General features: G+C 42.4%; 1 protein-coding gene across 2 annotated transcripts in view; it reads right to left on the bottom strand.

The window, feature by feature from the left end:
• uvssa (UV-stimulated scaffold protein A) overlaps positions 1-26357 on the bottom strand; it is an 83769-nt gene extending 57412 nt beyond the window's left edge. The window contains exons 1-3 of one of the 2 annotated variants that reach the window (XM_064344102.1): positions 26111-26357; positions 12427-12544; positions 8605-8935 (exon numbers count right to left, since the gene is read on the bottom strand). In XM_064344102.1, the coding sequence (XP_064200172.1) occupies positions 8605-8935; positions 12427-12536 (441 nt within the window). In that variant the 5' untranslated portion in view covers positions 12537-12544; positions 26111-26357. Of the gene's footprint in view, positions 1-8604; positions 8936-12426; positions 12545-26100 lie in introns of both variants that reach the window. The other variant, XM_064344101.1, reaches the window with a different exon arrangement.
• Positions 26358-27833: the final 1476 nt, after the last annotated feature.

The following is a 27833-nucleotide window of genomic DNA, read 5'->3' as shown; positions in this document are numbered from 1 at the left end:
TTCTTTGTCTGCCTAGAAATGTGGACATTTCAGCCTACAAGAACTCAACTTCGAACTTGAGAAAATATGTGGCGGTAAGTTGTAGGTTAGTTTTGGCTGTGGATAGCTAACTATTTGACTGAGTGGTCATATATTGTCTTGGACAATCCGTTTGGGAAATATACGCGCATTCGTGACGCCTGGGTATCTTCCAAAATAGCTTTGCGTAATACCACACGCGTTGTTTACGGCATTGTCGCCCTTTTTAGTACAGTCTGGCTTGATTGACAATTCATTTATTCAGTAGGTGAGAGTATAAGCTTTCTAACGATATATAACATGTCTAATTTTGCTTTTGGAATAGCGTTTTTTAGGTCAGCGTAACCGAACTTTTTCTTATCATCGCATTCACTTATGCATTTACTCTGTGGTAGCAGTAAAAGAGGCAGCATGGAACGTGGTCAACGATTATTCGTAATTTCTTGGGAAATACTATTATTATTGAGGACTTCTGGGCATAGCTAAGCCGTATGTTTGCTGATAGACCTAGATGACATCGTTTTCTGGAGCAAAACAGAAGCGGATTGAACTGTATTGTTGATTTACGGTCTCTGTCTCCATCTACTGAACACAGATAAGATTTCATCATTGCTATGTAAGTAGGCTATTATTGCTCAAAATACTTTGGTTATATACGTTATCTTTGAAATTGAGTGTGTTTAAATAGGTTACTGGTATTAATGTGGATATTCCACACTGTAATGTAAGCATTAGTTAGTAGTGTAATATTTTTTGTGAAGCACGCAACAGTCATGACGTGAGCGCTGGAACATTGCATAGCGATACATAACGTTTGTTTACGCTAAACTGGAAGTTCTGCACATACTCCGCGCAAGGCATCATGGGACTTTGGAATATCGTGGAGAAGTGCATCATAAGGTACAATAATGGTGCTACAAAGCATTATGTTTCCCACATATAAAGTTTATGTTTGAATTTGAGCAGGCTCCTCTTTGTTGTGATGATGAGTCTATTTAATGGATAAATCCCTGTAGTCTCATTGATATTTTTTCTGTCAACGGAGGGTTCACCCCAACAAACTGACGGGGTATACAGACTTAATAGAGTGCAACAGAAAGCGAAAATCCTCCTCTTCTGACGAACCTCCTGTGTATTGTTTTATTTAAAGGGATATGATTTAGGCCATATTTGAATTTGCACATGGCTATTTTATATTTTGTTTATTTCTATTGGACAAGCATTTACAATTTTATATTTTGGACATTTAGATTTTTACGTTCATCTTGCTCTTCTTATTTCAACATTAAATCAGATTATATGAAGTAACTCAGTACTTGAGTCGTCTTTTCACGAGATACTTTCTTACTCTTACTCAAGTAATTATTTGGATGACTACTTCTACTTGAGTCATTATTATTTTAGAGTAACAATACTTTTACTTGAGTACAGGTTTTGGCTACTCTACCCACCTCTGCCCATTTATGGGGATACCTTTAATGTTGTCAGTCTGTCTTATCCATTGGGCTTGGGGTTCTATATAAAGCGCAAAGAGCAGTGGGGACATTCTGCAACCTTGTCTTGTGCCTTGTTCTAATTTAATAGTGTCCGACAAGTACCCATTTATTTTTATCCGGGCAGTTGGATTGTAGTATAGTGTACTTATTCCTTCAATAAACTTTTCATGGAACCAAAATTTCTCAAGAGTCTTATATAAAAACCTCCAACTCACAGAATCAAAGGCTTTTTCCGCACCCAGGCTGACCAATACAGATTGTAATTTACTTTCTTGGATATGATTCAATATGTGCAGCAAGCGTCTGATATTGTCATGGGTTTGTCTCTACAAGATTAACCCTGTCTGGTCAGTGTGGATAAGCTGGGGAAGGACCTTCTCGACTCTCTTAGCAAGGATTGATGTGTATAGCTTATAATCAGTGTAAAGAACCGAAATTGTTCTAAATGACCCGCAGTCCAGGCTGTCTTTTCCCTCCTTAGGGATAACAGATATATTAGCTTCTCTCCATGATGGTGGGATTTTCCCATCGTTTAAAGCTGCGTTAAATGTCTGGAGAAGACTTGATACTAACTCCGACTGGAAGGTCTTGTACCATTCAGAAGAAAAACTGTCCGGGCCAGGTGACTTATTTGCTTTCAGCCTAGAAATTGCAGTGTTCAACTCTTCCTCTGTTATTTCAGCTATTAATTTTGTATTTTGGTCTTCTGACAGGATAGGTAAATTAGGGATTCCAAGAATTGTTAAGTTTGCTGTTCATCTTCAAGATATGGCTGTGTATATAATCGTTTATAATAATTTTGAAAAGTCATTTGTATTTCGTTTTGCTTATATAAAAGGGTTTTAGAGTCTGGGTCCCTAATTTTGTAGATTGTGCTATCCGCCTGTTGTTTTTGTAGTTTTATTGCCAAAAGCAAATTTTGAAGACGATTCGTAATATTTTTGTTTTGTATAAATCATCTTTTTCTCTATTTCTTGTGAGTATAGAATATTTATTTAATTCCTAATTTCCTTTAGTCTTAAAGTAAGATTTTGGTTCAGCTCCTTTTTATGTTTTGTCTCGAGCTCTTTTAATTCTCTGTTTAGTTCTGATAATCTTAATTGTCTTTCTTTCTTTTTGCACGCACAGAAAGATATAATTTTCCCCCTAACAACGGCTTTAAGTGCATCCCACATTATTTCTGAGCCGACCTCACCATTATCATTTTCGTCAAAGAACATTTTTATTTCTTCTTTCATTCGTGTTTTAAACTGTGAATTATTTAGAATACTTGAGTTTAACCTCCATAGTGTATTCCCAGGGTGATTACTAATTTGCAATGATAACAAAAGGCGTGAGTGAACAGACAAGTCAATCCTGCCTATCTCACAATTAAGTATTTTATGGCGATCTCTTTTAAAAAAAAAAAAATAATAATCAATTCTGGAGTAGACGGCTGGATGGGAATAATGGGTGTAATCTCGATCTGTTGGATGGAAGTCCAACTACTATGGAGGTCTACCACTCCCAGTTCTGACATGAGAACCTTAAGTTTCTTGTGTAGGGGGGTCGGAGTGGATTATTTTGATGAGTCTAGCTTAGGGTTAAGGCGTATATTCCAATCCCCCCCACATATAAGAATGCCTGTTGCTTCTGCCATCAAATCAAGAATTTTCCTATAAAAGAAACATTGCTACCTGGGAGAGCATAAACATTCAATAGTATTATTTGGACACCCTCTATCTTTCCTGAAATTAATAAATATCTTCCTTCCTTGTCCTTTATTTCTGAAAGTTGTTCAAATGAAACTCTATAAGAAAATAGAATGGCTACCCCTCTCCTGTGGCCTAATTTATAGGATGCATAATACACATGGGAGAAACCCATTCTTTTCAACTTTTCATGTTCAGTGGAATTAAGGTGCGTTTCCTGTAATAATACAATTTGTGCATTCTCTTTTTTCATTTTACTCAAAATCTTACTTCTCTTAGTCAGGTTAAGACCCCCGTTTACGTTAAATGAAATAATTTTAAGGTTGTGGCTATTAGCCATGGTCTCCTACAGTCGTTGCATATACTAGAATTCTCCCTGCATGTTGATCAGCACTCAAAACATTGTACATCCCTGTAACTCTTGTGTACCTCGAGAAATTAACGTAACAAAATAAGAACAGTAACAAAATTATTCGAACCAGAGTGTCATTACATTCCTTACAGTCTTTTGCTTCCAATATTGAGGCTCGTTCTAAATGAGCCTTTGGGGGGCTCGTAATGTTAGAGCGCCCATAAAGTGATAGCCCGCTCTTTACTAAGAGTAGGGCCCTCTGAGATGGCTGTATATCAGTTACAGTCTTAATTGAAATAAAAAAATATCAACTGATAGAAAATGTCCGTTATTAATATTTTGGTGGCCCGACAATTTTACATAGTTTAGGAATAAGAAGTAGGAATCGTAAAACTACTTAGGTCAATTTAACCAGTAATATAATGTAAACAGGCCGGTACCCAGAACAAAGAACAATCTACAGCAAACTTATCGGTATCAGTGTCCCAATTAGGTTATCGTCCCTCGTTCATTCATCTGTAGGGGATCTGCATTCCTGCAGTCTTGTGACAATGTATCCGTCGTGCTCCAAGCTCCGGCACGTCGGCCCCCAGCCATCTGCCATGTGGATAAAAATTGAATCTCCCGTTGGTCTGGGTTGTTTGAGGTAGGTATGATGGTAACTTGAAATCCACGCAAAGCCATGTCTTCTGTCACCTCTGCTGCGCTCTGATACAGGCGAGTGCCGTCACTGTAAAAATCCCGTAGTCTCGCTGGGTAGGGGGTCTGGAACTGAATTTTTTTCTCCTTTAATATTTTCTTCACTTCAGCATATTCAGCACGTCTCTTAAGGATTGTAGGTGGGTAGTCATGGTCCACATAGAAGCGGGTGGTGTTGAAGAAAACCTCTTTTTTCTGCCAAGCTTTACGGATCACTTCATCTTTTGCCCTGTAGCTCGCTAGCTTGTCAATGATAGACTGTGGTTTTGCCTGTGGGTCGGTGGGTTTTGGTGTTAGTGCCCTGTGTGCTCTCTCAATTTTGAGTTCCACATCCTGTGATAAGTCCAGCAAGTCCCTCAGTAGGTTTTCCAGAAAACTGGAGATGTTGTTACCTTCCGCCTCTTCGGGTATACCATAAATCCGAATATCATCTCTGCGAGCCCGTCCTTCCTGATCAATCAGTTTAGCTTCCATGTTGGACTGGCGCTGTGAGAGAAGTTTCAGTAGCGTTGCTGCTGCCTGTAATACTGATTCTGCTTCATCAATTCGCCCCTCTGCCTCATCCAGTTTGTTCTGCACAGTTCGTGTTTAATCTCTGTGAGCTGTTGTTTATTGTCCCGTCTGAAGTCCCTAAGTTCGTTCAGTATACTTCGTAGTCTAGCATCACCTGCTCCGTCCTCCTCGTGGGTAGGAGAGCTACTTCGGCTAATGTTACTTTGTGGTGCTCATTCATCAATGTTTTCCGTCTTGGATGTAGTTTTCCTACTTCTTGTAGCAATCCTGGTTTCCATTATGTACAAAAATACACCCTTTGATATTATCTGAAATGTTTTCAGGGTTATTTTACTAAACCCGGAAGCGTTCCCTCTGTACTGGCTATTCCATTATCTGAAGCCTACCGTCTTGTTCTTTTCTTCTAAGGTAGTTCTGACATAGCCTGGAGGTATGTTCTGGGTCATTATCTTGCTGTAGGATGAACCCTAGACCAACTAGGTGTTGACTAGAGGGTATTGCATGGCGCTGTAAAATGCTGTGGTAGCCCTTTTGGTTCAGGATGCCAGTCACTCTGTGCAAGTTGCCAACTCTGGATCGAGCAAAACAGCTCCACACACTCACGCTTCCTCCTCCATGTTTGACAGTTATGGAGCTTCCCCATTGACCAGGACAGCACGGTACAGGACGGCAAGCATTTGTATCCTACCTGTGCCATGTTGCCTATTGCGCTTCTCCATTACACAACAGACCCGTGAAGGTAGGAGGAGTAAAGCGTCCTAAATGTGTAATAATTAACTCTTGTATGTATTTCTAAACTTTCGTATGTTTTCTTGTATGGGGATGGGACGATATGAAAACAATTTTCACCATCCACCACATTTTGAATATGAATAGAATGAATGAATATAGTTTATATATGAATATAGAATGAATATAGAATATATTTTGGCAATGGTCCAACATGCTAGTCATCACTGTTGCATGCATCACAAAAACTATTAAACTACTAACGCTGACATTACAGTGTGAAATATCCACATTATATAATACCACTAACCTATTTAAAGACACTCAATTTCAAAAATAACGTATATAACTGAAATATTTGAGCAGTAATACTTACATTACGTCTTACGTCTGTTACTGTGAATGAGTGAATGCGATGATAAGAAAATTTTCGGTTATGCCGACCTATAAAACGCTATTCTAAAAGCAAAATTCTAAAGGCAAGCTGTTGACTCTCAGAAACTTGAATTCTGATTCTGTTGTGGCTTTGGATCTGCCTTCCTTCAGTTTCCAAGTGCCTTTCGGTGGTGTAGGAAACTGTACTCACTGACACCTTGGCTTGCTTTGCAATTTCTCAAAAGGAAAGACCTACATTTTTAAGGGTTATAATGGTCTGTCTGTCTTTCTTTGTTAATTGCCGTTTTCTCATCAATTATGATAGCAATATACTACTTCCTGCAGTGCAATATTATCCAAATAATGCATTGAAGGGTGTGGTAATACAGACTGTTCCAACACTGATTTTATACAGCCAGAGGGTTTGTAAGTAATCAACAAAATGTGGGACACCTGCAGGAATTGTTTGCATCAACTTTCAAGGCTTAATTTACTTCCATTGCTGCAGAAAAGCTGTAAGTTGTTAACCAATTACTTGTTCCCTGAAAGAGGCCTTTTTTATGACTCTGAAATTTACATTATTTTTCCGTTTTTGGTGACCTAAAAAAAAGTTTACCACTTGCCTTTCAGGTCATTCACTGGACTTGAACTGCTTAAATTTCAATAAAACTGGAAAAATGGGGGTGTTCTAAAACTTTTGACCGGTAGTGTAGTTTTTATATTCTTGCAAGACTAGATGAAGTGCATTAGAAAAATTCCATGTAACAACTTGCACTAGTGGTGTAAACTGGCTGAAGAAGCCAAAACGTGGTGAAGAAGTTCACTTAACCCAAGTAATAAGGACACAATTGTGATCCTCTCCCATAACATGTCGTGACAGAATAAGAACAAGGCATATAACATGGTGGTTGAATGTGACACTTGCCAGTTGTCTTTAGGCAACGACAAAACAAATGTGCATAATTTTTTTTATTATTCAGTCATTTAATGTACTTTAAAACTTATTTTTCTAAGCCTAAATTTCCCACTATAAAAGTTCACCCGAACTGTCTGGGCATGGTAATGAGAACTGTCAGTTGACTATGATTGACAGACCGTGCCACGTTACCATAGCTACCTGCATGATACGCGCCCAATCAGTGTTGCCATATTGGGCAGGTTTCCACCCAATTGGGCTCCTTTTGATTACGTTGGGGGGGCAGATGAAATTTGGGCTACTTTTGTCAAAATTAGGTGGGTTTTTGACAATTGTTTTCACAATATTACCAAACAAGTAGTACAGAAAATGTCAGGAACGAAATGCATAAGCCCCTCCCCCAGGGTGTGTCCGGTCAGATTTCTTTACGGGGCGTGAAAAGGGGAGCGGTTTCTGTACGTGTGACACACCAAGACGAGAACATTCTAAACCGGACGAAAATAGGACGATAAATTTAAAACGCATATTTCTCCAAAAATAAAGAACGGACATATTTAATACTTTACTCATTGTGTTTCCCTCAATGCCTCTTGTGCACATAAAACCGAGAAAGTGTGAAAACCACCATGTTACTCCTTTAAGACCACTTCTCTACGTGTCCTCAACCTGAATACACGGGATCGCTCCAGTCCTGTCCTTGGTCATGGACTGCTTCAGCCCTGTATCTCCCCTGCCCATGCTTTGATGCTGTCTGGAGCTTCAGATCAATCATCCAGCTCCTCTAAACTGCACTATTCTGAACTACACCATTTGGTCTATTCCTGTTAGCTTTCAACTCAGCTGTAACCTGCTAAACCTATTTTATTTGCTGTCTGGAACTCTACACCAGGCTGGCCCGTGGAGGATGGAGATTTCTCACCATTGTTTGAGAGTTCTCCCCAATGGGAGTTTTTTTACCTTATGTACTTGCTATTTGGGGGTTCCGGCCTGGTGTTTGCTTTGTTTGCTCTTTTTGCTCTGTCTCCCTAATTATTTCCAAAGCTTAGAATTTATTTTGAGATAGATATTTTGCTTAATGTCTTCATTTATTCTTACATGGTTGTTTAGATTTAGCCTAGTTTTTATATTTATAGAGAAATCAAGAAGTAGGCCTGTTCTGTTGAAGACAAGAGGTCACTTATTTCAAACCGCTAATTAAATAACGGTTTCATTCGTTTATTCATTTGCACGTGTACATTTATTTGTTCATAATGTTTAAAACAAAATAAACAAGTAGCAAGAGCCTGGTTTATGCAGCAATACTTGCGCACTTCCTCATTATTCCCACAAATCCATATGGTAGCATAATGGATTCTGTGTCGGCAACTCAAATCTTGCACCAAAAGCAGCAGTCTTAATGTTTTGATATTAATTAAATGCTCAAAAATATGTTCTTATGACTCTGCATTTGACTATGTTAACGTGATCTAATACTATATATCACATCATTTTTAACTGCCCTCCAACATGGAATATCAGAGCTAACCACGATGAAAAGGCTCTCTACCAAATTACATCTTGTTACAGCCATAATGTACTGTCAATTTCAAAGCTTCTGTTGTGACAAACCAAGCACTCATGACTTGATGCATAAAATAAACAGCAAAATTAAAATTGTGAAACATGGTTGAAATAAACTTTAGGACGTTGGCAAGAACAAGATGTTGGCAAGAACAAGAACATCATAGAAAACATTCAAGCTCTCTTGGATCCAAGTACTTTTCTGATCTGAAAGGCCAACTGGAAAGAGCCTAGAGGAGGGGGATTTGCCCATACCTTTTTGACCTGTTTGAGGAAGTGGTAGCCCAGGGCCAGCTTCTTGTAGGCCTGGCCATAGGCGTCTTGCCAGGCCTGAATGGTGTGAATGGCCAGGGTCTTGAGTTTTCGGGCCACATCTTGGGGTGGCGGGAGAGGCTGCTCGGCGTCCGTCTCCACCGTCAGCTCCAGGAACTCTTGCAGGTTGGACACCAGCAGCGTGCGGAAGAGGTGCGAGCGCGAGAACAGCTCATCGGTGATCTGCAGGGCTGAGAGGCGGATCTCGGCATGCTCCTGGGCCAGCTGCATCATGATCAGGTGATAGACATGCTCGATGTAGTCGTTTGACACCCTGCAGGGTGCAACAATGGACCAGGGCATGGCGGATAAATATTATAACCCCACACAAACTTTTTCCTGATTGGTCAGAACTCAGAAAGTCTCATGTGACATCTATGATCAATGCAAGTACAAGTGCGAATGGGTACAGTATGTTGTTTTTCTCATCTTATGAGAAACACATGCAAATGAGTCCCTCACGCACCTTATTTTCTTGCTTGGGCAACATTATAGCATATGCTTCTTAAAAAATGCACATAATTTTTTTAACCCACTTTTTAAGAAGAATATTCACAAACTCCTCTTAAGGCTGCTCCATACTTTCTGCGTCCGCGGACAGCTGTGGACTTGTACCGGTCGCGCGGACGCGCACCCGGTTCCATTCATACTACAATTGAGGGTCCGCATCAGTCTGGTGTTCCACGTATGTGCATTTCCCGATCGACACTCCATTCCAGTTCCATTACCACAGAGTGAATGCATAAGTGAATGCGATAAGAAATTTTCCGGTTTCGCTGACCTAAAAAACGCTATTCCAAAAGCAAAATTAGACATGTTATACATTGTTAGAAAGCTTATACTCTCACCTACTGAATAAATGAATTGTCCATCAAGCCAGACTGTACTAGAAAGGGCGACAACGCAGTAAACAATATGTGTGGTATTACGCACAGCTGTTTTTGGAGGTACCCAGGCATCACAAATGCACGTGTATTTCACAACCGGATTGTCCAAGACAATATTTGACAACTCAGTCTAAAAAGGGACATCTCTACGCATAAAACCAATGGGAAGGTTGTATATTTATTCAATATTTAGTCCCAGATATTGACTGTAGAATTTTGTCTCGTTTATTTTGTTATTCAGTCAGCAGCGTTTTCACTGCTGTATTGGCATATCTTAGGGCTATTGTCAGGTTTATCTTGTTGCTATGACGGAATACGATTTTTGAGTGGTGAAAGAATATTTTTATGAATGCCCAGCCTAGACAATATAAATGTGGGTAATGGCGGATCTCCTCGCACAACTCTCTTCAAAACAAGCATCCATTAAATTTTGTTATTTGGAGCATGCGCAGTCGGCGCACTTGCTATACGTACAGTCCGCGCGGTCACAAATTTTGGGTTGCGCGCGGACGTCCACATAGGGGTCCACGTGGACCCTCCGGACATGGGCGGATGACCACATTCACGTCACGAGGACCAAAGCGGACCCTCGCGGACACGCGGAAAGTATGAAGCAGCCTTTATGCGGTTTAACAGCTATTTTACCTTTGCTTCTTCCTGTCTCAGGCTGTGTGTTTTGTGTGTTTTTGTGACTAAATACCAGCATATTGCAATCTTTGTCCTGTGGTCTAATGATAAACTTCAAAATGTATGAAATAAATAAAAAATGTGCCAATGTAGCAATGTGTTGATTACAGTTGAGGCCAAAAGTTTACATACACCTAGGCTAAGGATATTCAAACTCAGTTTTTCACAACTCCGCACATTTCATGTTACCATACATTTCTTTTGTTGAGTCAATTAGGGCATCTACTTTGTTCACATCAGAGGTAATTTTAAAACAATCGATTAGAGACAGATTTCTTTCAGCTTTAATTCACTATATCAGAATTTCAGTGGGTCAAAAGTTTACATATACCAAGTTGACAACAGTCTGGAAGATTCCAGAAATTTATGTAATGACTTTTGATAAGCTTCTGATTGGCCAAATGTCATAATTAGGAGTTAATTGGGAGCTATTTGGCACCTGTGGCAATATTTAAGGGCCTACCTTTAGAGCCACTGCCTTTATGCCCTTGATACCATGGGAAAATCCAAGCAACTCAGCCAAGGCCTCAGAAAAAAATGAAGGTACCACGAGCAGCTGTATAAACAATTGAATCAAAATATAAAAATCTTGGGACCACACAGACACTACATCATTCAGGAAGGAGGCACAAATTAACTCCCAGGGCTGAAAGAATTCTGATCCGAAAGGTTCAACTGAACATCAAGACAACAGCAAAGGAACTGGTGAAGGAGTTGGAGGCATCAGGTTCAAAAGTATCGACATCCACCATCTTACATCGCCATGGCCTGAAAGGCTGTCACGCAAGGAAGAAGCCCCTACTCCAAGACCAGCATAAAAAAGTTTACAGGTGATCACCAGGACAAAGACCTAGCCTTTTGGAGGAGTGTTCTCTGGTCAGATGAAACAAAAATTGAACTGTTTGGCCATAATGATCAGCGCTATGTAAGAAGGAAAAAGGGCGAGGCTTTCAATCCGAAGAACACAATCCCAACTGTGAAGCATGGGGGTGGCAGCATCATGTTGTGGGGGTGTTTTGCTGGAAAAGGGACTGGACTTCAGAAAATAGATGGCATCATGAGGAAGGAGGATTATCTAGAAATACTAAAGCAACACCTCAAGACATCAGCTAGTACGCCTCCAAAGTTGCAACAAAATGGCTTAAAGACAACAAATTGAAAGTATTGGAGTGGCCATCACAAAGCCCTGACCTGAATCCCATAAATTTGTGGACCGAACTGAAAAAGCATGTCCAAGCAAGGAGGCCCACAAACCTGACTAAGTTAAACCAGTTCTGTCAGGAGGAATGGGCAAACATTCCAGCAAAGTACTGTGAGAAACTTGTGGAAGGCTACCCCAAGCATTTGATTTAAGTTAAGCAGTTAAAAGGCAATGCCACCAAATACTAAAAAAGGGCATGTATACCCACTGAAAATCTGATATAGTAAATAAAAGCTTAAATAAATCTGTCTCTTAGCCATTATTTTGAAATGACCTCTGATGGAAATAAAGTAGATACCCTAATTGACTTAACACAGGAAATGGTAACATGAAATGTGTGGAGTTGTAAAAATTTGAGTTTTAATGTCTTCAGCCTTGGTGTACGTAAACGTTTGGCCTCAACTGTATATTGTCTTAATCTGTCACTGATCTCTGTTGTTTGTGCATTAATTTCCTCCACACTTATCCATAACAAAATCATTTTATTGTTTTGCACAACACGTCATAGTTGCACATGTCCATGCTGAATACCAGAGGATTGTTGATGTTGAAATGCCTATAGCGACATCTGGGCTGTAAAGCCTAGAATTTACATTCGCAATTATTTTTCTGGGCCAAAATTCACTCTCTTGAAAAATATGACACCTTTGCTTTGTTTTATTTAAGCATAAGCTTGACCTCTTTGTTTTTGAGAGAAATTTTAGTTTGGATTATTCATTATAAATGAAGGGATTACCTCAGGTGATTAAATATGGGTTTTTATTAAATTTGCAAAAAATTAAAAAAAACCTGTTTTCGCCATGTCATTATAGGGTATTGTCTGTAGATTGATGAGAATAAAAATGAATTTAATCAATTTTAGAAGGCTGTAACGTAACAAAATGTGGAAAAAGTAAGGGGTCTGAATATTTTCTGAAGGCACTGTATCTTGAATAGACCTAAATAAATAAGTACACATGCATAAATAAAAATAATGAACCAATTTCATACTTGCAAATCTTTTTCACCTCCTTCATTTTGTCTTGGTTCAATTTTGGCTCCCCAGAAGTGGTCAACTCCTCGACCAACTCCGACAGCTTCTCCCGCTGGGCGTGGTCCATGCCCCTGCCTATGACATCACACACAGGATGAAAAAAAAAACCACAATCAAACTGGGAGGTTCATTCCATTTGTTATATGCAGAACTCTGATTACTGCTAGAGTGATGCCAGTCGGCATAGTTAGCAGGTTCAATTAATCTTTACCATTTTCACCAGACTATAATCACATACATTGTCACTGAAGAACCCTGTAATGATAACGCTATACAATGTAATGGTCTTGCTAATAAAGATTAACTCCAGTCAGCAGGGGCGTAGAGCACCCAAAACTTTTGAGGGGGCACAAACACAAACAAATAAAAAGTAGATGGTTTCTATCATTACTTTTAACGGCAGGCCTAGATTTAGCTTGTTTTAATTAATGACTTATGGACAGTGCTGTTTTTTTCCTGTGTGAGTAACTGATAATTTTTTACATTGAAAATGTGTTTTTGTTTAGACAGAAATTTCACTGTAGTTACTTTTTAAGACAGCAGCTAGACAGCTATGCAACAATTAGATATATATATATATATTTATCAGAGGAGGCTGGTCCATAGAGGCAGAGGAGATTGCTCCTCCTCTATTTTTGAGAGGCAAGAGGGAGATCAAAATATAAAAAAGAGTAATTGGTTGAAATAAACCATTACCAAATCTCAGTATCATTTATAAAATTATTTTTCTCTCTTCTTTGGAAAAAATCCATTATTGAAATTCTGATTAAAATGCTTCAACAGCGACACCTGCAGGGCAGGCAAGAGGGGAAACGGCAGTCTGTGTGAAGTGGTGGTGGTGGACAGAGGAGGACGGGCTCCTGCTGTCCTCCTTAGGGTGGGATCTCTTATATCAATTTAATGTACTTCATTTTTTATTGGCCAAAACACGTAAAATGATGCTCCAACGGAGGACGTCCTCCCTAACCAATCAACAACCAGAATACAATATTGACATCGCGTTGGTCCAATGATAATTTCCAAATTTTATCTTCAATTCTCTACTACTGTATTGTAACGTGCAAATTGCGAACTACTTTTAAACACATCACTAAAAAATTACATTGTATTTAGGCCTTTTCAACCAGAGGATGCTGGTCCATTAGAGGCAGAGGAGGTTGTCCAAATTTCCTTTTTTCAGATTTCCCTTTTTTTTAATAAAGCAGTAGCTAGCTACTTGCGTTAGCCAATGCAGCTTGTTGTAGCAGCCCTGAAGGACTGCTAAAGAGTATCTTGCAGGTTAAATTTTTTACGAAATGTATACTTTTCAAAAGACCATTTGAAAAGTTAATGCAGGATCTAATATTTTTTTACAAAACATAAGGGTACAAATTCGTAACAGAAGGGAGTCTGCCTGCCTTAGCCCAATGTGCAGTAGTAGGTGGTAGTGAGTCTGAGCGGTCGTGATATAGTGAGTTGGTCTTTTTTCAGTAGTTTTACATTGCATTTCACCGTGTATCATAATGGTACATTATTGTGTTTGTGCAGGTTGCACAAACTCCAGCCTGTCAGGACATTGAGCACACAATTTTCGTAACAGGAAAAGGAACGGTGCTAGCTTTCGTGCCTGGGTGCGTTCTGTGCAGGTGAAGAGACGGGATTTCACTGCTGCATCTGTTACAAAAAACGCGGTCCTGTGTGGCGCTCATTTTAGACTGGATGATTATCTTCCCGGCAATATTATGGAGGTCAGGATGGGATGCCGAAGCCAGGACCGAGTGCGACTTACAGCTGGTGCTTCAGTGCCTGCCATCAGCAGCAGGTTCTGGTTCTGTCTTTCTCCAGAAAACGATGTCAGCTAGGTCTATCAACAAACATTTGGCTTAGCCATACCCTGAAGTCCTCAATAATAATAGTATTTTCCAAGAAATTACGAAAAATCTTTGACAATGTTTCATAAGGTGCAGCGTCTTTTACTGCTACCACAGAGTGAATACGATGATGAGAAAACTTTCAGTTACGCTTATTGTGTTCAGACAGTGACCAGACCCGGAGCTGCGTTTTAGTTTTTATTCTCTCAACCTCGGTTACAACGCTCACGTAAGCTATCCGGCTCTGCCACGCCCACAAAACGCTCTTAAAGGCTTCAGTCCCCGGAGATGGCTGCCAGCTGAGAGAAACAGCGGGGAACAGGGATGATGCAGGGCCTGTCGGGGCCTGAACCCTGTGCAGGCGGTTCGAGTGCCACAGAGTCCCATCGTCCAGTCTGTAGGTGGCCGGTCCTAGCTGCCGAGTCACCTGTCGAGGCACTGACCAGTATGACTGCAGCTTGTTCTTGCAGTGTGCATGTTTGATCCGGACCCAGTCCCCTGTGGACAGGGAGGGGTCCCGTACTCTGCGCACGGTGTCAAACCTCTGTTTCATCTGTGCCTGTGAGCTGCGGACCTGTACTTTGGCTTTTGGGAGCCCTGGGCTCACACGTGCAGGGGCTGGCTTGGCTCTCAGGCAGTCCAGTGGTTGTTTTAATGGTAAATGGACTGCATTTATATAGCGCTTTTATCCAAAGCGCTTTACAATTGATGCCTCTCATTCGCCAGAGCAGTTAGGGGTTAGATGTCTTGCTCAAGGACACTTCGACACGCCCAGGGCGGGGTTTGAACCAGCAATCCTCCGACTGCCAGACAATCGCTTTTACCTCCTGAGCTATGTCGCCCCAGTAAGGGGGTGACACCCCAGTGGTGGAGTGCTTGGATGCCCGGATTGTCAAGAGGGTTTGATTGAGTGCAGCACTGAAGGTTCTCCCCTCCTCCAAACAGGCCTGTATTCCGTTTTTTAAAGTTTTGTTCAGTCTTTCTACCCCCCCATTACTCTCCAGGTGGTACACTGCTGTCCTGATGTGCTTAATGGACCGCCGTGACAGGAACTCAGAACTCAGATGATATGAATTGGGGCCCATTGTGTGTAACGGTGCTAGGCTGCCCCCAGCGCCCGAAAAGCTTGTCCAGGCAGGTGATGATGGCGTGTGTGGTAATGGAGCCCAGCTCAAACGCTTCCGGTCATTTCGAGTGGACATCGTGCACTACCAGTAGGTAGCGGGCGTGTGCAGGTGCCCCGTGAAGCTTGCCGCAGAGGTCAATCTGAATATGCTCCCATGGCACAGACAGCCATTGGAGTGGGGTGAGGGGTGCTGTGGCTGGCTGGCCCGTTTTCCCGCTCAAAAGGCAGCAGGTGCAGTTTTTCACCAGATCCTTTACGTCGTAGTCAATGCGAGGTCACCACACTGTGTCTCAGCAGCGCTGCTTCACCTTGACCACTCCCAGGTGGCCTTCATGTGCCATGTGTAGGACTCTGGTCCTCAGCATCTCTGGTATGACCGTGCGATGGCCGCGTGCGAGGCACCCCTCCCCCCAGCATGAGAGCTCGTCGTGGACTCTGTGGTAGGGGAGTAGGCTGGCGTCCACTTTAGCGGGCCAGCCGTCCTGAATGTAGGTGCAGAGGGTGGAGAACGTCTCGTCCTCAGCCGAAGCCTGCTGCAGTTCGGCCAGTGTGACTACTGCGCTGGGGGGCCCGTAGAGCGTTTGGACCTAGTCCTCATCCCCCTCTGAGTCTGGCGTTTCACCCTCCAACCCCGCTGTGGTGGAGACTGCCCTTGATAGCAGGTCCGCCACCATATTCGTGCGCCCAGGCACAAACTCGAGTTTGAAACTGTACTGGTTCAGTCTATCAGCCCACCTCAGCAGTCTCAGTGGCCTGTGCCCTGAACCCTGGGTCGCCAGCAGTGTCATCAGAGTCTGATGGTCCGTTTGGATGGAGAAGGCCCTGCAGACAAGCGAGGGCCTCCCTCTCCCCCACTGAGTAGTTTTGCTCAGCCGGAGTGAGCGCCCGCGAGGCGAAAGCCACCGGACGCTCCACGCCCTCATGGGCCTGGGAGAGTACAGCCCCAAGTGCCACCCCAGAAGCATCACAGGTGACCAGGGTGGGGGCAGTGAGGCTGAAATGGGCCAGAGTGGGTGGGAATGTGAGCTGCCTTTTAATGACGCGCACGGCCTCCTGGCAGGCCGGTGTTCAGTCCCAAACAGCATCCTTGCGAAGCAGCTGGTGCAGAGGGGCTGTTGCGTCAGAGTAGTGTGGCAGGAACCGGAGATAGTAGGTAGCCATCCCCAGGAACGAGGACAGCTGGGACGGTGACCGTGGGTCTGGAAGGGACAGAATGGCCTCAGTGTGAGACATGATCGGAGTGATGCCCGCCCTGGAGAGCCTGAAGCCCAGGAACTCGACCTCCTTGGCCCCAAACACACACTTTTTCGCGTTCAGGGTGACGTTGTGCTGTCTGAAGCACTGGAAGACCTGCTCCAGGCGAGCATCGTGCAGTGCGGTGGAGGGCACGTGTACCACCACATCGTCCAGGTAGATGGAGACCCCCGGAATGCCAGCCAGGATGAGTGACATTATTTTCTGGAAACAGCTTGGGGCCGAGGACAATCCAAACGCCATGCGCTTATATCTGAACACCCCCACATGCATGACGAAGGCTGTGAGGTCTCTGCTGGTCGGTGCCAGGGGAACCTCCAGATAGCCATGCCGTAAGTCCATCTTGTTAAAGACTGTAGAGACAAGAAAATGGCTGGTGAGCTCCTCTGCGGTGGGGAGGGGGTACTTGTTGGGGATAATGGCTTTGTTGACATCCGTCAGGTCGACGCAGAGACAGAGTCCACCCCCCCCCCTCTTCCTGGCTACCACCAGGTTGGACACCCAGGGTGAGGCGTTGACTGGTTCAATGGCATCGACCTTCGCGAGGCGACGAAGCTCCTCCCCCACCACGTCACGGATGGCCAGGGGAATGCGTCGTAATGGCTGAATAACTGGCCGTACAGATGAGTCCACCGTAGGTTGGTGTACGAACCCGGACATGCACCCCAGGCCCTCAAACAGCTTCGGGTGGCGGTCGGGCCAGGAGGTTGTGACCTGTAGGACACGCAGGCCCCCAGCATCAGTCAGAGAAAAGTTCAGTGCGTGGAAGAGGTCTAAGCCCGTTATGTTAGCTCCCGTACGTGTGATGTAGAACTTAGCATCAGGAGCACGTTGGCAGTTATACTCCACCGGGAGACAGGCCACACCCAAAGTGGAGATAGGGGCATTGCCGTAGCCTGACAAGGAGTTAGCAGCTACATCAAGGGGCACATGACTGAAATAGCGTCCATACGTGGCTTCATTCAGGAGGGACACTTTAGCCCCGGTATCAGTGAGGAATGGTATGGAGGCCCCGCCCACACCGCATGTGCAATGCCTGAATGTGGCCCGCTGGTTCTGCACTATGTTTATAGGAACAGCAGCAGCGGGTGACTGTGCAGGCGGGGAGCAGCACCAGCGTGCAAAATGATTCAGTTTATGACAGTGACGGCAGCGCTTACCCAGAGCAGGACAGGATTGGTCTCTAGGTCCATGCTTAAGAGAGCCACAGTTACCACAACGCCTGGGCCCCCTCTCCCTTGACACTTCATTAGCCACTTTGTGTACATCCAAGCTCTCATTGTCCAGGGGCCACATGGTGGATGGGCGGTGTTGATGACGTCACGGGCTCATGGACTGCGCGTGAGAACTTCCGTGCCTCCGTTTGTGCTGTTTCTAGCTGTTTCCCAATCACTACAGCATCTGCTAACGTCATGGAGTCCGGTTGTAATAAAAGTCTTTCTCTCAGCTAAGGGCATGCTGTTTTCTCTATCAGCTGATCAACTATCAGACCATCTTCCAACCCCCCAAAGTCACAATCCTTAGCTAGCTCACGTAGCGCCGACACAAACTGAGCAATGGACTCACCGGACTTCTGAGCTCTCTGACGAAACTCAAACCGGTGCATACGTCGGCTCTTTCCTGAGCTGAAATGCTCCTTGAGCGCAGCAGTAGAGGCGGCATACGTTCGATCCATCACAGTAAGGGTAGCGAAAATCCGTTGCCCCTCCTGTCCAAGGCAGTGCCTTAGCATCTCGTACTTTCTAGCCTCCTGCAAATCGTCATGTCCCAAAGCTAACAGATAGTCATCAAACGACATTAACCATCTGTCCCAGGGAACTGCAGGATCACCAGGAACAGGTAGGAAAGGAGGGGGAGGTGGTAAAACGAAATCAGACATCCTCGTTCGCCAAATATTGTGTTCAGACAGTGACCAGACCCGGAGCTGCGTTTTAGTTAACTTTATTCTCTCAAACTCGGTTACAACGCTCACGTAAGCTGTCCGGCTCTGCCATGCCCACAAAGCGCTCTTAAAGGCATAGTAACACATATGCCGGTACACCAGTAAATTCCACTGCTTAAACAGACATAACAACGCTGACCTCTAAAACGCTATTCCAAAAGCAAAATTAGATAAGTTATACATTGTTAGAAAGCTTATACTCTCATCTAATGAATAACTGAATCAAGCCAGACTGTACTAAAAAGGGCAACAATGCCATGAACAACACGTGTGGTATTACACACTGCTATTTTGGAAGGTACCCAGGCATCACAAATCCGCATATATTTCACAAACGGATTGTCCAATACAATATATGACCACTCAGTCTCAAAAGGGACATCGCTACACATAAAACCAGGTTGTATATTTATAAAATATTTAGTCCTGGATATTGACTGTAGAATGGCATGGTATAATAATCTTCTTATTGTTCAACTTGACCGCTGAATAGAGGATTGTGTAAAATTCCCATTGTAACATACTGGGTGCTGCGTCACCCCTAGTTGGACTGACAGGCTTCTAGTGACACATTACGCACACACAAGGTTCATTCCCATCCAGAGCCCGCACTGATTAGATGTGTATTTCCCTCTCGTTCACCTGGCCCCTTTTTTATATTCATCCTTTGTGTTGTAATATGATATGATATTTGTTCCTTATGGAATATGGGGATAAACTTCAGGTGCATTACCTTACCTTAGCTGTATTGTAAGTTTGCATTAGGTTGCTAGTTGGATTATTGCTACATATGAACATAAGAACTTAACATAACTTGAACATAAGAAAGTAGAAATAAGTAGCCAACTAGTGCAAAATAACATGACTACGTGGGTTGGTTTTCCTCCTATCCTCCCGTTTTTTGAGTCACCAGCCGCCACTGATATATATATATATATATATATATATAGAACAAAAATATAAACACAACACTTTTATTTTTGCAGCCATTTTTAATGCATTTAAATAATACCTCAAAGATTTCTTCTATGTGCACAAAGAAATTTGCCCACAAATTTGTTTATATCACTGTTAGCTAGCATTTCCTCTTTGTCAAGATAATTCATCTCCTGCACAGGTGTGGCATATCAAGATGCTGCTTAAAAGTCACAGATGCCTCAAGAGTTAAGAGATCATGCAATTGGCATGCTGACTCCAGGAATGTTCTGTAGAGCTGTTGCCAGAGTAATGGGTGCTCATTTCTCCACCATAAGAGTCATTTCAGAGATTTTGGAAGTTCGTCCTACAGGCCTCACAACCGCAGACCACGTGTAACCATGCCTGCCCAGGACTGCCACATCCGACTTCTTCACCTGCAGGATCGTCTGAGGCCAGCCACACAGCTGATGAAACAGTTGGTTTACACAACTGTAGAATTTCTGCACAAACTCTCAGAAATTGCCTCAGGGAAGCTCATCTGCGTGCTCGACGTCCTCACCGGGGTCTTAATTTGTTTGCAGTTCGGCATCACAATCAACATGAGTGGTCAAGAGCTCACCTTCGATGGCCACTGGCATGCTGGAGAACGGTCCTCTTCACTGATGAATCACAGTTTCAGCTATACAGGCCAGATGGCAGGCAGCGTGTATGGCGTTGGGTGAATGAGCAGTTTGCTGATGTCAACGTTGTGAACAGAGTGGTCCATGGTGGTGGTGAAGTGTTGGTATGGGCAGGCATATCCTATGGGCAGAGAACTCAAGTGCATTTTATCCATGGCAATTTGAATGCACAGAGATATCGTCATGAGATCCTGAGGCCCATTGCTGTTCATCCACTGCCATCACCTCATGTTTCAGCAGGACAATACACGGCCCCATGTTGCAAGGATCTGTACACAATTCCTTGAAGCTGAAAATGTCCCAGTTCTTCCATGGCCTGCATACTCCCCAGACAAGTCACCCATTGAGCATGTATGGGATGCTCTGGACCGGTGCATTCGATAGCGTGTTCCAGTTCCCACCAATATCCAACAACTTCGTAGAGCTATTGAAGAGGAATAGGAGAATATTCCACAGGCTACAATCAACAATTTGATCAATTCAATGCAAAGGAGATGTGTTGCGTTGAGGCAATGAGGCAAATGGTGGTCACACAGGATACTGATCGATATTCTGTTAATTTCATGGTATCTTCTTTTTTGGGGAATCTGACTAACAAATGCATATCTGTATCCCCAATCACATAGATTCATTACGCACTCTATTGATTTTATTTCAGTTGACTGATTTACGTTTATTACCTTTGAACTCAATAAAATCTTCAAAATTGATAAGTGTTGCATATATATATATATACATATATCAACATAAAGTGCCTTAGTAAGATGTTGGGCCACCACGAGCCACCAGAACAGCTTCAGTGCACCTTGGCATATAGTCTACAAGTTTCTAAAACTCTATTGGTGGGATGTAACATCATTCTTTCAAAACATATTCCCTCATTTGGTGTTTTGATGATGGTGGTGGAGAGCACTGTTGAAAACATCAGTCCAAAATCTCCCATAGGTGTTCAATTGGGTTGAGATCTGGTGACTGTGAAGGCCGTAGCATATGATTCACATCATTTTCATACTCATCAAACCATTCACTGACCCCTTGTGCCCTGTGGATGGGGCACTGTCATTCTGGAAGAGACCACTCCCATCAGGATAGAAATGTTTCATCATAGGATAAAGCTGATCAATCAGAATAACTTATTATTCTAGGATTTAGTATTGATTTCCATCTCAGGAGACAAGAGGACCCAAACCATGTCAGGAAAATGCCCGCAGCAGCATAACGGAGCCACCGGATCCCTTCACTGTAGGGGTCAAGCATTCAGGCCTGTATCGTTCTCTCGGTATATGCCACACATGCACTCGCCCACTTGCAGAGAACATGGTGAAGGATGACTCATCTGTCCATATCCCTTTTTCCCCATATCTCTGTAGAACAGTGCCTATGGTTTTTACATCACAGAACTCTCAAATCTGCATTCGCCATTGTAATAAGGAGTTTATGCACCGGTCCGCAACCCTACTATGGCAGTCTTTGTGACTTGAAGCTCCAGCCATCCATGCCCCAATAATGAGCCATCTTTCAAAGTCACTTAGATCTTTTCCTCCTGCCATCTTTATCCTAAATCGAGGTCAAGTGATCTCGCATTTTCCCCCTCTAACAGAAATGTGAAAGTACTAGTAGGCTAATAAAAGCTATCCAACTTGCCGCACTCAGAGAACTGAGCCAGAGGTAAGCAGCTATAACATGCTATCTGGTATCTGTATATTTGTAACACATGCATAACAACAGGCTCAGTGATCAGGTCAAAGATCATATATGATCCACCAACAACACCGTCTTTTAACCTCCGTGCCAACAGCACAGCTAGCAACCAAATCTAATCTACTTCCTTTTACAGTATGTACTGGCTCTTGCTAGTCTGGACTCTGGAGCCCTTCACTGCACATGTTGAGACTAAGAGTAAATAAAATTATACAGCATGAAAAAATATCATTGCACACTGGACGTCACGGTTAAACAGCTGAACAATGCAGGAACATACATGAACTAGGCTATATCATAATAAAAATTCTATATTTTACAATAATACATTTTATGTACATATTGTTTTTCATCAACAAATTCAAGGTATGGAAATTCCATGCAATGTGGCTAAGCGGGTGAAAATCAGCAAGATACTTCTGGTCAGTCCGCTGTCTAACTGGCAACCAGCGGGGCAGCTCCGTGAAGCTGGCAATTGTTGCTGGCAACAATTGAAGACTTCCGGTTAGAGTATTTCAAACTAAAAACTTGGTAAATGCAATGATTTTTTAAAGTGTGATTTTGTTGTTCTTCTTCATGTAACTAATACAGTTGGATATAATTGCACATTATATACTCATATTTAAACCCATACCTTTAACATTATGCAGGCATAATCATGTTCCCAGCAATTGTTGCTGGTGTTTTAGTGTAGCATGCTATACACTGTCAGTTCAGTAGCCTACTGGTCCATTTGCATACCAGATTACTGCCAAAACTAAAAATTGTTACCAAATGAAATGGGGTATACAGTACATGTAATATAAAGATCCAGGATTCAACCAAATACAAATAATAATATGGAGGAATATTTCGGACAAAATTAAATAAATACATCATGAAATAAATAAATACATCATGAAATGTGAGCATAAATAATTAAATACATCATGAAATAAATACATCATAAAATGTGAGAATAAATAATTAAATGTGGCACGAAATGTACGCATGTATTTATTTATTTACTTATTTATTTCAATGGCGCTACCTGCGACCTGAAATAAAGCTTGAAATTAAAACCGCCACTTTTATTTATTTCAATGACACTACGTGTGCGACAAAATAAGGCTTGAAATTAAAACCCTCACTTTCACCCATCAAAGTTGGGAGGACGGGCTCTAGCAAGTACTATTTTTTGATTGGTGAATCGACTTGATTTGATTGTTCATGCCTAATTCAACATGGCTGCGCTGGTGGTGTGTTGTTGGAGCCCGCATATGGTGCTAATAATAGACATATATGTGTCTATAGTGCTAATAACCGCGCTATCTGTGCTGATGAGTTAAAGAATCAACACATTTGAATTTCTGGAAGGAAGGAAGGAACATAGGGCGCAGGAGCATAAGGCTGAGCTAGCATAAGGATGATGCCTGGAAGGCATTTTGAGCTGTCTTTCAGATTTGGCCTAGTGGGTTCTGTTATTAGTTGGAATAAGTTAAGGCCAGCACTAACCTCCTTGAAATGACATGAAATAGGGGCGACATAGCTCAGGAGGTAAGACCGATTGTCTGGCAGTCGGAGGGTTGCCGGTTCAAACCCCGCCCTGGGCATGTCGAAGTGTCCTTGAGCAAGACACCTAACCCCTAACCCCTAACTGCTCTGGCGAATGAGAGGCATCAATTGTAAAGCGCTTTGGATAAAAGCGCTATATAAATGCAGTCCATTTACCATTTACCAAATGATTGGAAGTATCATTCAGCCAGTTCAAATTAAAATCACCCATAACAATCAATTCGGCATCGGAATAATGGGACAGTAGATCCGTTATTGCATCAATGGAGCCTAACTCAGCAGATGGGGGTCTATAGACCCCAACCACAATTACTGAGTTAGGCCCCAGCTGAACCTTCAGTGCAAGGAATTCCAAATTTCTTGGAATTGTGACAGCTTTTAAGATTGTTACAGAGAAACCTGTTTTAACATATATTTGTTACGTCCCCAGCCTCTGCTTGCCTGGGTAGTGCAGGTGGAGGTAATACCCAATTGCTTAATTGCTTGATTGCCTCCACCTGCCTGTGGCCCAATATAAGCCCTGCAGTATGAGGCTGGGGAGAATCTTCTTTGGGGTTTCTTTTGTGTGGTTTGCATTTGGTAGGTTTTTGTGAAGCCCCATTATTTTGTGTGTTACGTCCCCAAGCCTCTGCTTGCCTGGGTAGTGCAGGTGGAGGTAATACCCAATTGCTTAATTGCTTGATTGCCTCCACCTGTTTGGTTTGATTTGTGGTTTTGGGTTTGTAGTTTTTGTGAAGACCGTTTTGTTTGAACTTTGTGGGTTTTCCTTTGTTTTAGTTTGTGATTAGTTTGTTATTTATTCTAATAAATGTCTGGGTTTGTGTTTTTAAATCAGTTTTTGGATTGATTTTTTTGTACTTTTGACTGCGAGCCGGCCGTAACAACTCACCCCTCCTCCCCTACCAGTTCTATCCACTCTGTATAAGTTGTAACCCATTAGAGCTACATCTGAGTTACTGATGCTATTTTTAAGCCAAGTTTCGCTTAAAACCAGTATATCAAGGTCAGTCTGCATGACTAGTATATTTACATGCATGTTATCTGTTATAGTATCAGAAAGCAATTGGAACTTAATTGAATGAAATTCGCCTATGTACTGCATGTTCAAACCCCAGCCACATTTTCTATGACGCTTATTTGATATAAGTGACACCATATCTGAAGAGTGGAGGGTCCAAGGTTTTCAAAACACCCCCATATCATTGAGACAACATGTCCAGGGGAGGCAGCAGAGCATGTTATCTGTTATAGTATCAGAAAGCAATTGGAACTTAATTGAATGAAATTTGCCTATGTACTGCATGCTTATACCCCAGCCATGATATTCTGTGTGTGATGCTTTCACCTTTACAAACAAGTGTTAATACTGTCCTATTCTCCTTTCCATTCAAGTGCAATATCCAGCCACATTTTCATATTTATTTGTTTTAAGTTGCATAGTTGATGTTACAAGGTAGCACAGAATGTTGAAGTAATGCATTGCAAATTACTCTAATTCTTCCCTTACCATTCAGTTAAACTCATGTACTGATGTAATGTTGTATTGGATATTGTAATAATAATTAAAAGTAATGGGTGTATTTTATCTTTAATTCTTCATTTAAAATTTTGCATTGGCATTGTTGAAAATATAGGGAAAAATAGAAAAAAGGAAGATTTGTTTGTAATTAATATTAGTGTTGTGAATAGTTTTACAATGTCTGTGTTTAAAATCGAAGTTGTTTTAATATTGTACAAATAGAAAACGATAGTTCATATTTTAGGAAAATTGCAGTCCGATTTTTCCTTAATTTCATTTTGCTGATCGTAAGAATGGTTTTATCGTCGGACTTTTATTTTGAAATTTTCAGACCCGTGCGTTAGTCCTTACTGTCGCTAGCTTCACACTGCTAGGAAGTAGCTAGTAATTTAAACCAGCCAAATAGCAAGATAGAAGCTAGTAGCTAGCGATTTGGTACAAATTGTATCTGAAATGTTGTTAAATAAAGTTGTCTCTATCAAAGCTCAGAAACCGTTCTTACTGTGATGTTATTCTTCGATTCTGTGCTTTTATTTTAATAGAAACTCACCGGAAGTTTTTACCGAGAGTTATATACATGAAGTCTAATTGTTGCTAGCTTCACGGAGCTCAGCGGAGAGAAGCAAAATTGTGGCTGATACGTACTTACGATCTCTCACAATAGAGGGTAGAGGGAACAGTGCATTTGCATGTCTGGCAGAATTGTCAATAGTAAGATAATATTGTCAGACAATGAGGTGAGTAATTCTAAAATGTGAAATTAGTAATCCAATTCCAAATGTTTAAGTTATCTATGCTGTTGTTTTCTCTACGTCGCTGGCTGTTTACTGAGGTCCAGTTATCTGCAGAAAATATGACACAGGCAGTCGGTCAAACTAGCTGTAAGAATCACCGTCCCTATATGAAACTGTGCCGCACTTAAGTCCCTACAGTTTTTGCTGTAAACATACCGTGAAATAGTATGAAAGTACCAAAACAAAGCAAATTCCATGGATACAATTTTAAATATCACTTCACCTCAGAATAGAGACACACACGTAATAGAATTAAAGATACATTGTAACCACTAGCTTGTATATCAACCTACCGTTAGTTACCTTTCACTGACCACTTCACTCCAGAGTCACTTTCAAAAAGAACAGACTATAACATGTTCTTCAATTTCGTGTCCAGTGCTCGGGCATTCCACGAAATTAAAAATCATTTCGATGATGTACAAGAACATTGCAATGTCCACGGATAATAAAAATAGCCGTTCTTCTCAAACAAAACACATCGAAACAAGCACGCAAGTACGACAGGAAGTGACACATCCGCTGCAGTTTCTTCTTCTAATTTCAGTGATCTAGGGTAGAAACAACAAATGGCGTATTGCTGCCACCTACAGATCCGGTTTGAGGATGGAGGCTTAGTCCAGTCCAAGGCTGCGTCCGAATAGTCAAAAAAATTACGTCCTATGTCTTTTCCTAGGCACTTTCCTTGACCTCGACGGAAAACGTTATGAGGTCAAGGAAAGATGTGAAGGATAATTCATAAGGACTTAGGAAAAGACAACCGCGATGCTAAGAGAATCCGAATGCATTGACACTAGGCTACGTAATTATGCGACGGCGGATGTTATTAGCCGCGTTTCCACCAGAGACTGTAAAAAATATGGACAAAGCTACTGTGACGTCACCCATTGACTCTCCGTGGGTCTCTAAAACACGTTTTGAAGCTCAATGGCGGGCGCGGATCTGTTGAGCGGTGTGGTGTTTGGTGGAGCGAAGTTCAAACAGTTTATGGCTTTTGTTTTGTTTTTTCTTTTGACTGTTAGGTGCGGACACTTCTGAAAGGATTAGGATTTAGAGAAGCACGAGCGCATCCCGGCTTGGGGTTTCCGGCCGGGGTTAGCCGTGTAGAAAGACCTTTAAAAGGTTTAAAATAGGGAAAGCGCCAAGTTCAAGCCCCTACGCAGTTCTGTGATTTTGCTGGTGGTTGGTGTTCGTTTTCGTTTTTTTTTTTTTTTTTTTTTGTTTGGCTAGTATTAAAAATATAAGGAAAGGTGTACTACTTTGGTAGCCGATGGCTACGGGAAAGGGTGCTGGGGTTGAGGGAGGTGCGTGGAAGATGGCGGGTAAGGGAAGCCAGAAGGGTAGCATCGAGTGAAAGACCTGAGGTATCAGAAGTATCTAGGGAAAATAAAATGAGAAAAATTAGTAATTCTGAAGAATATGTTATGTTGTTTAAAGTCAAAGACCAGAAACAGGGAGATGGAGGGTTTAGGGCATTAAATCCCCTAAGAGTTACAACCGCTTTGGAAACTCGGTAAGGGATTCCAGGCCAAGATTACATTACATTACATTACAGGCATTTGGCAGACGCTCTTATCCAGAGCGACGTACAACAAAGTGTATAACCATAACCAGGAACAAGTATGACGAAACCCCTAGAGAGAAGTACCGGTCCAAGTGCAGGGAACAACCGCATAGTTCAACTTGGACCCTGGAGGTTAAACTGATTAACACTAACAACGAGAACGGCAACAACGTGATCTATGGAAAAAATACAAGTAGTCGTTAAGACAGTTAATGCACCTAAGTCACCTACAAAACAGCTGCCTAGTTACAACCCTAAGTTTAGTCATTTACAGGGGGGAAGGGAGGGATGGGGAGAGGTGCAGCCTGAAGAGGTGAGTCTTCAGTCGTCGTTTGAAATGGGTCAGTGTCTCAGCTGTTCTGACCTCCACAGGGAGGTCGTTCCACCATCGTGGGGCCAGAACAGACAGGAGACGTGTTCTGGAAGTGCAGGTGCGAAGAGGGGGAGGTGCTAGGCGTCCTG

Source organism: Anguilla rostrata, chromosome 7, assembly GCF_018555375.3.
Source record: "Anguilla rostrata isolate EN2019 chromosome 7, ASM1855537v3, whole genome shotgun sequence".
Classification (NCBI taxonomy): Eukaryota; Metazoa; Chordata; class Actinopteri; order Anguilliformes; family Anguillidae; genus Anguilla; species Anguilla rostrata.
This window is presented reverse-complemented; position numbering and strand designations above follow the sequence as displayed.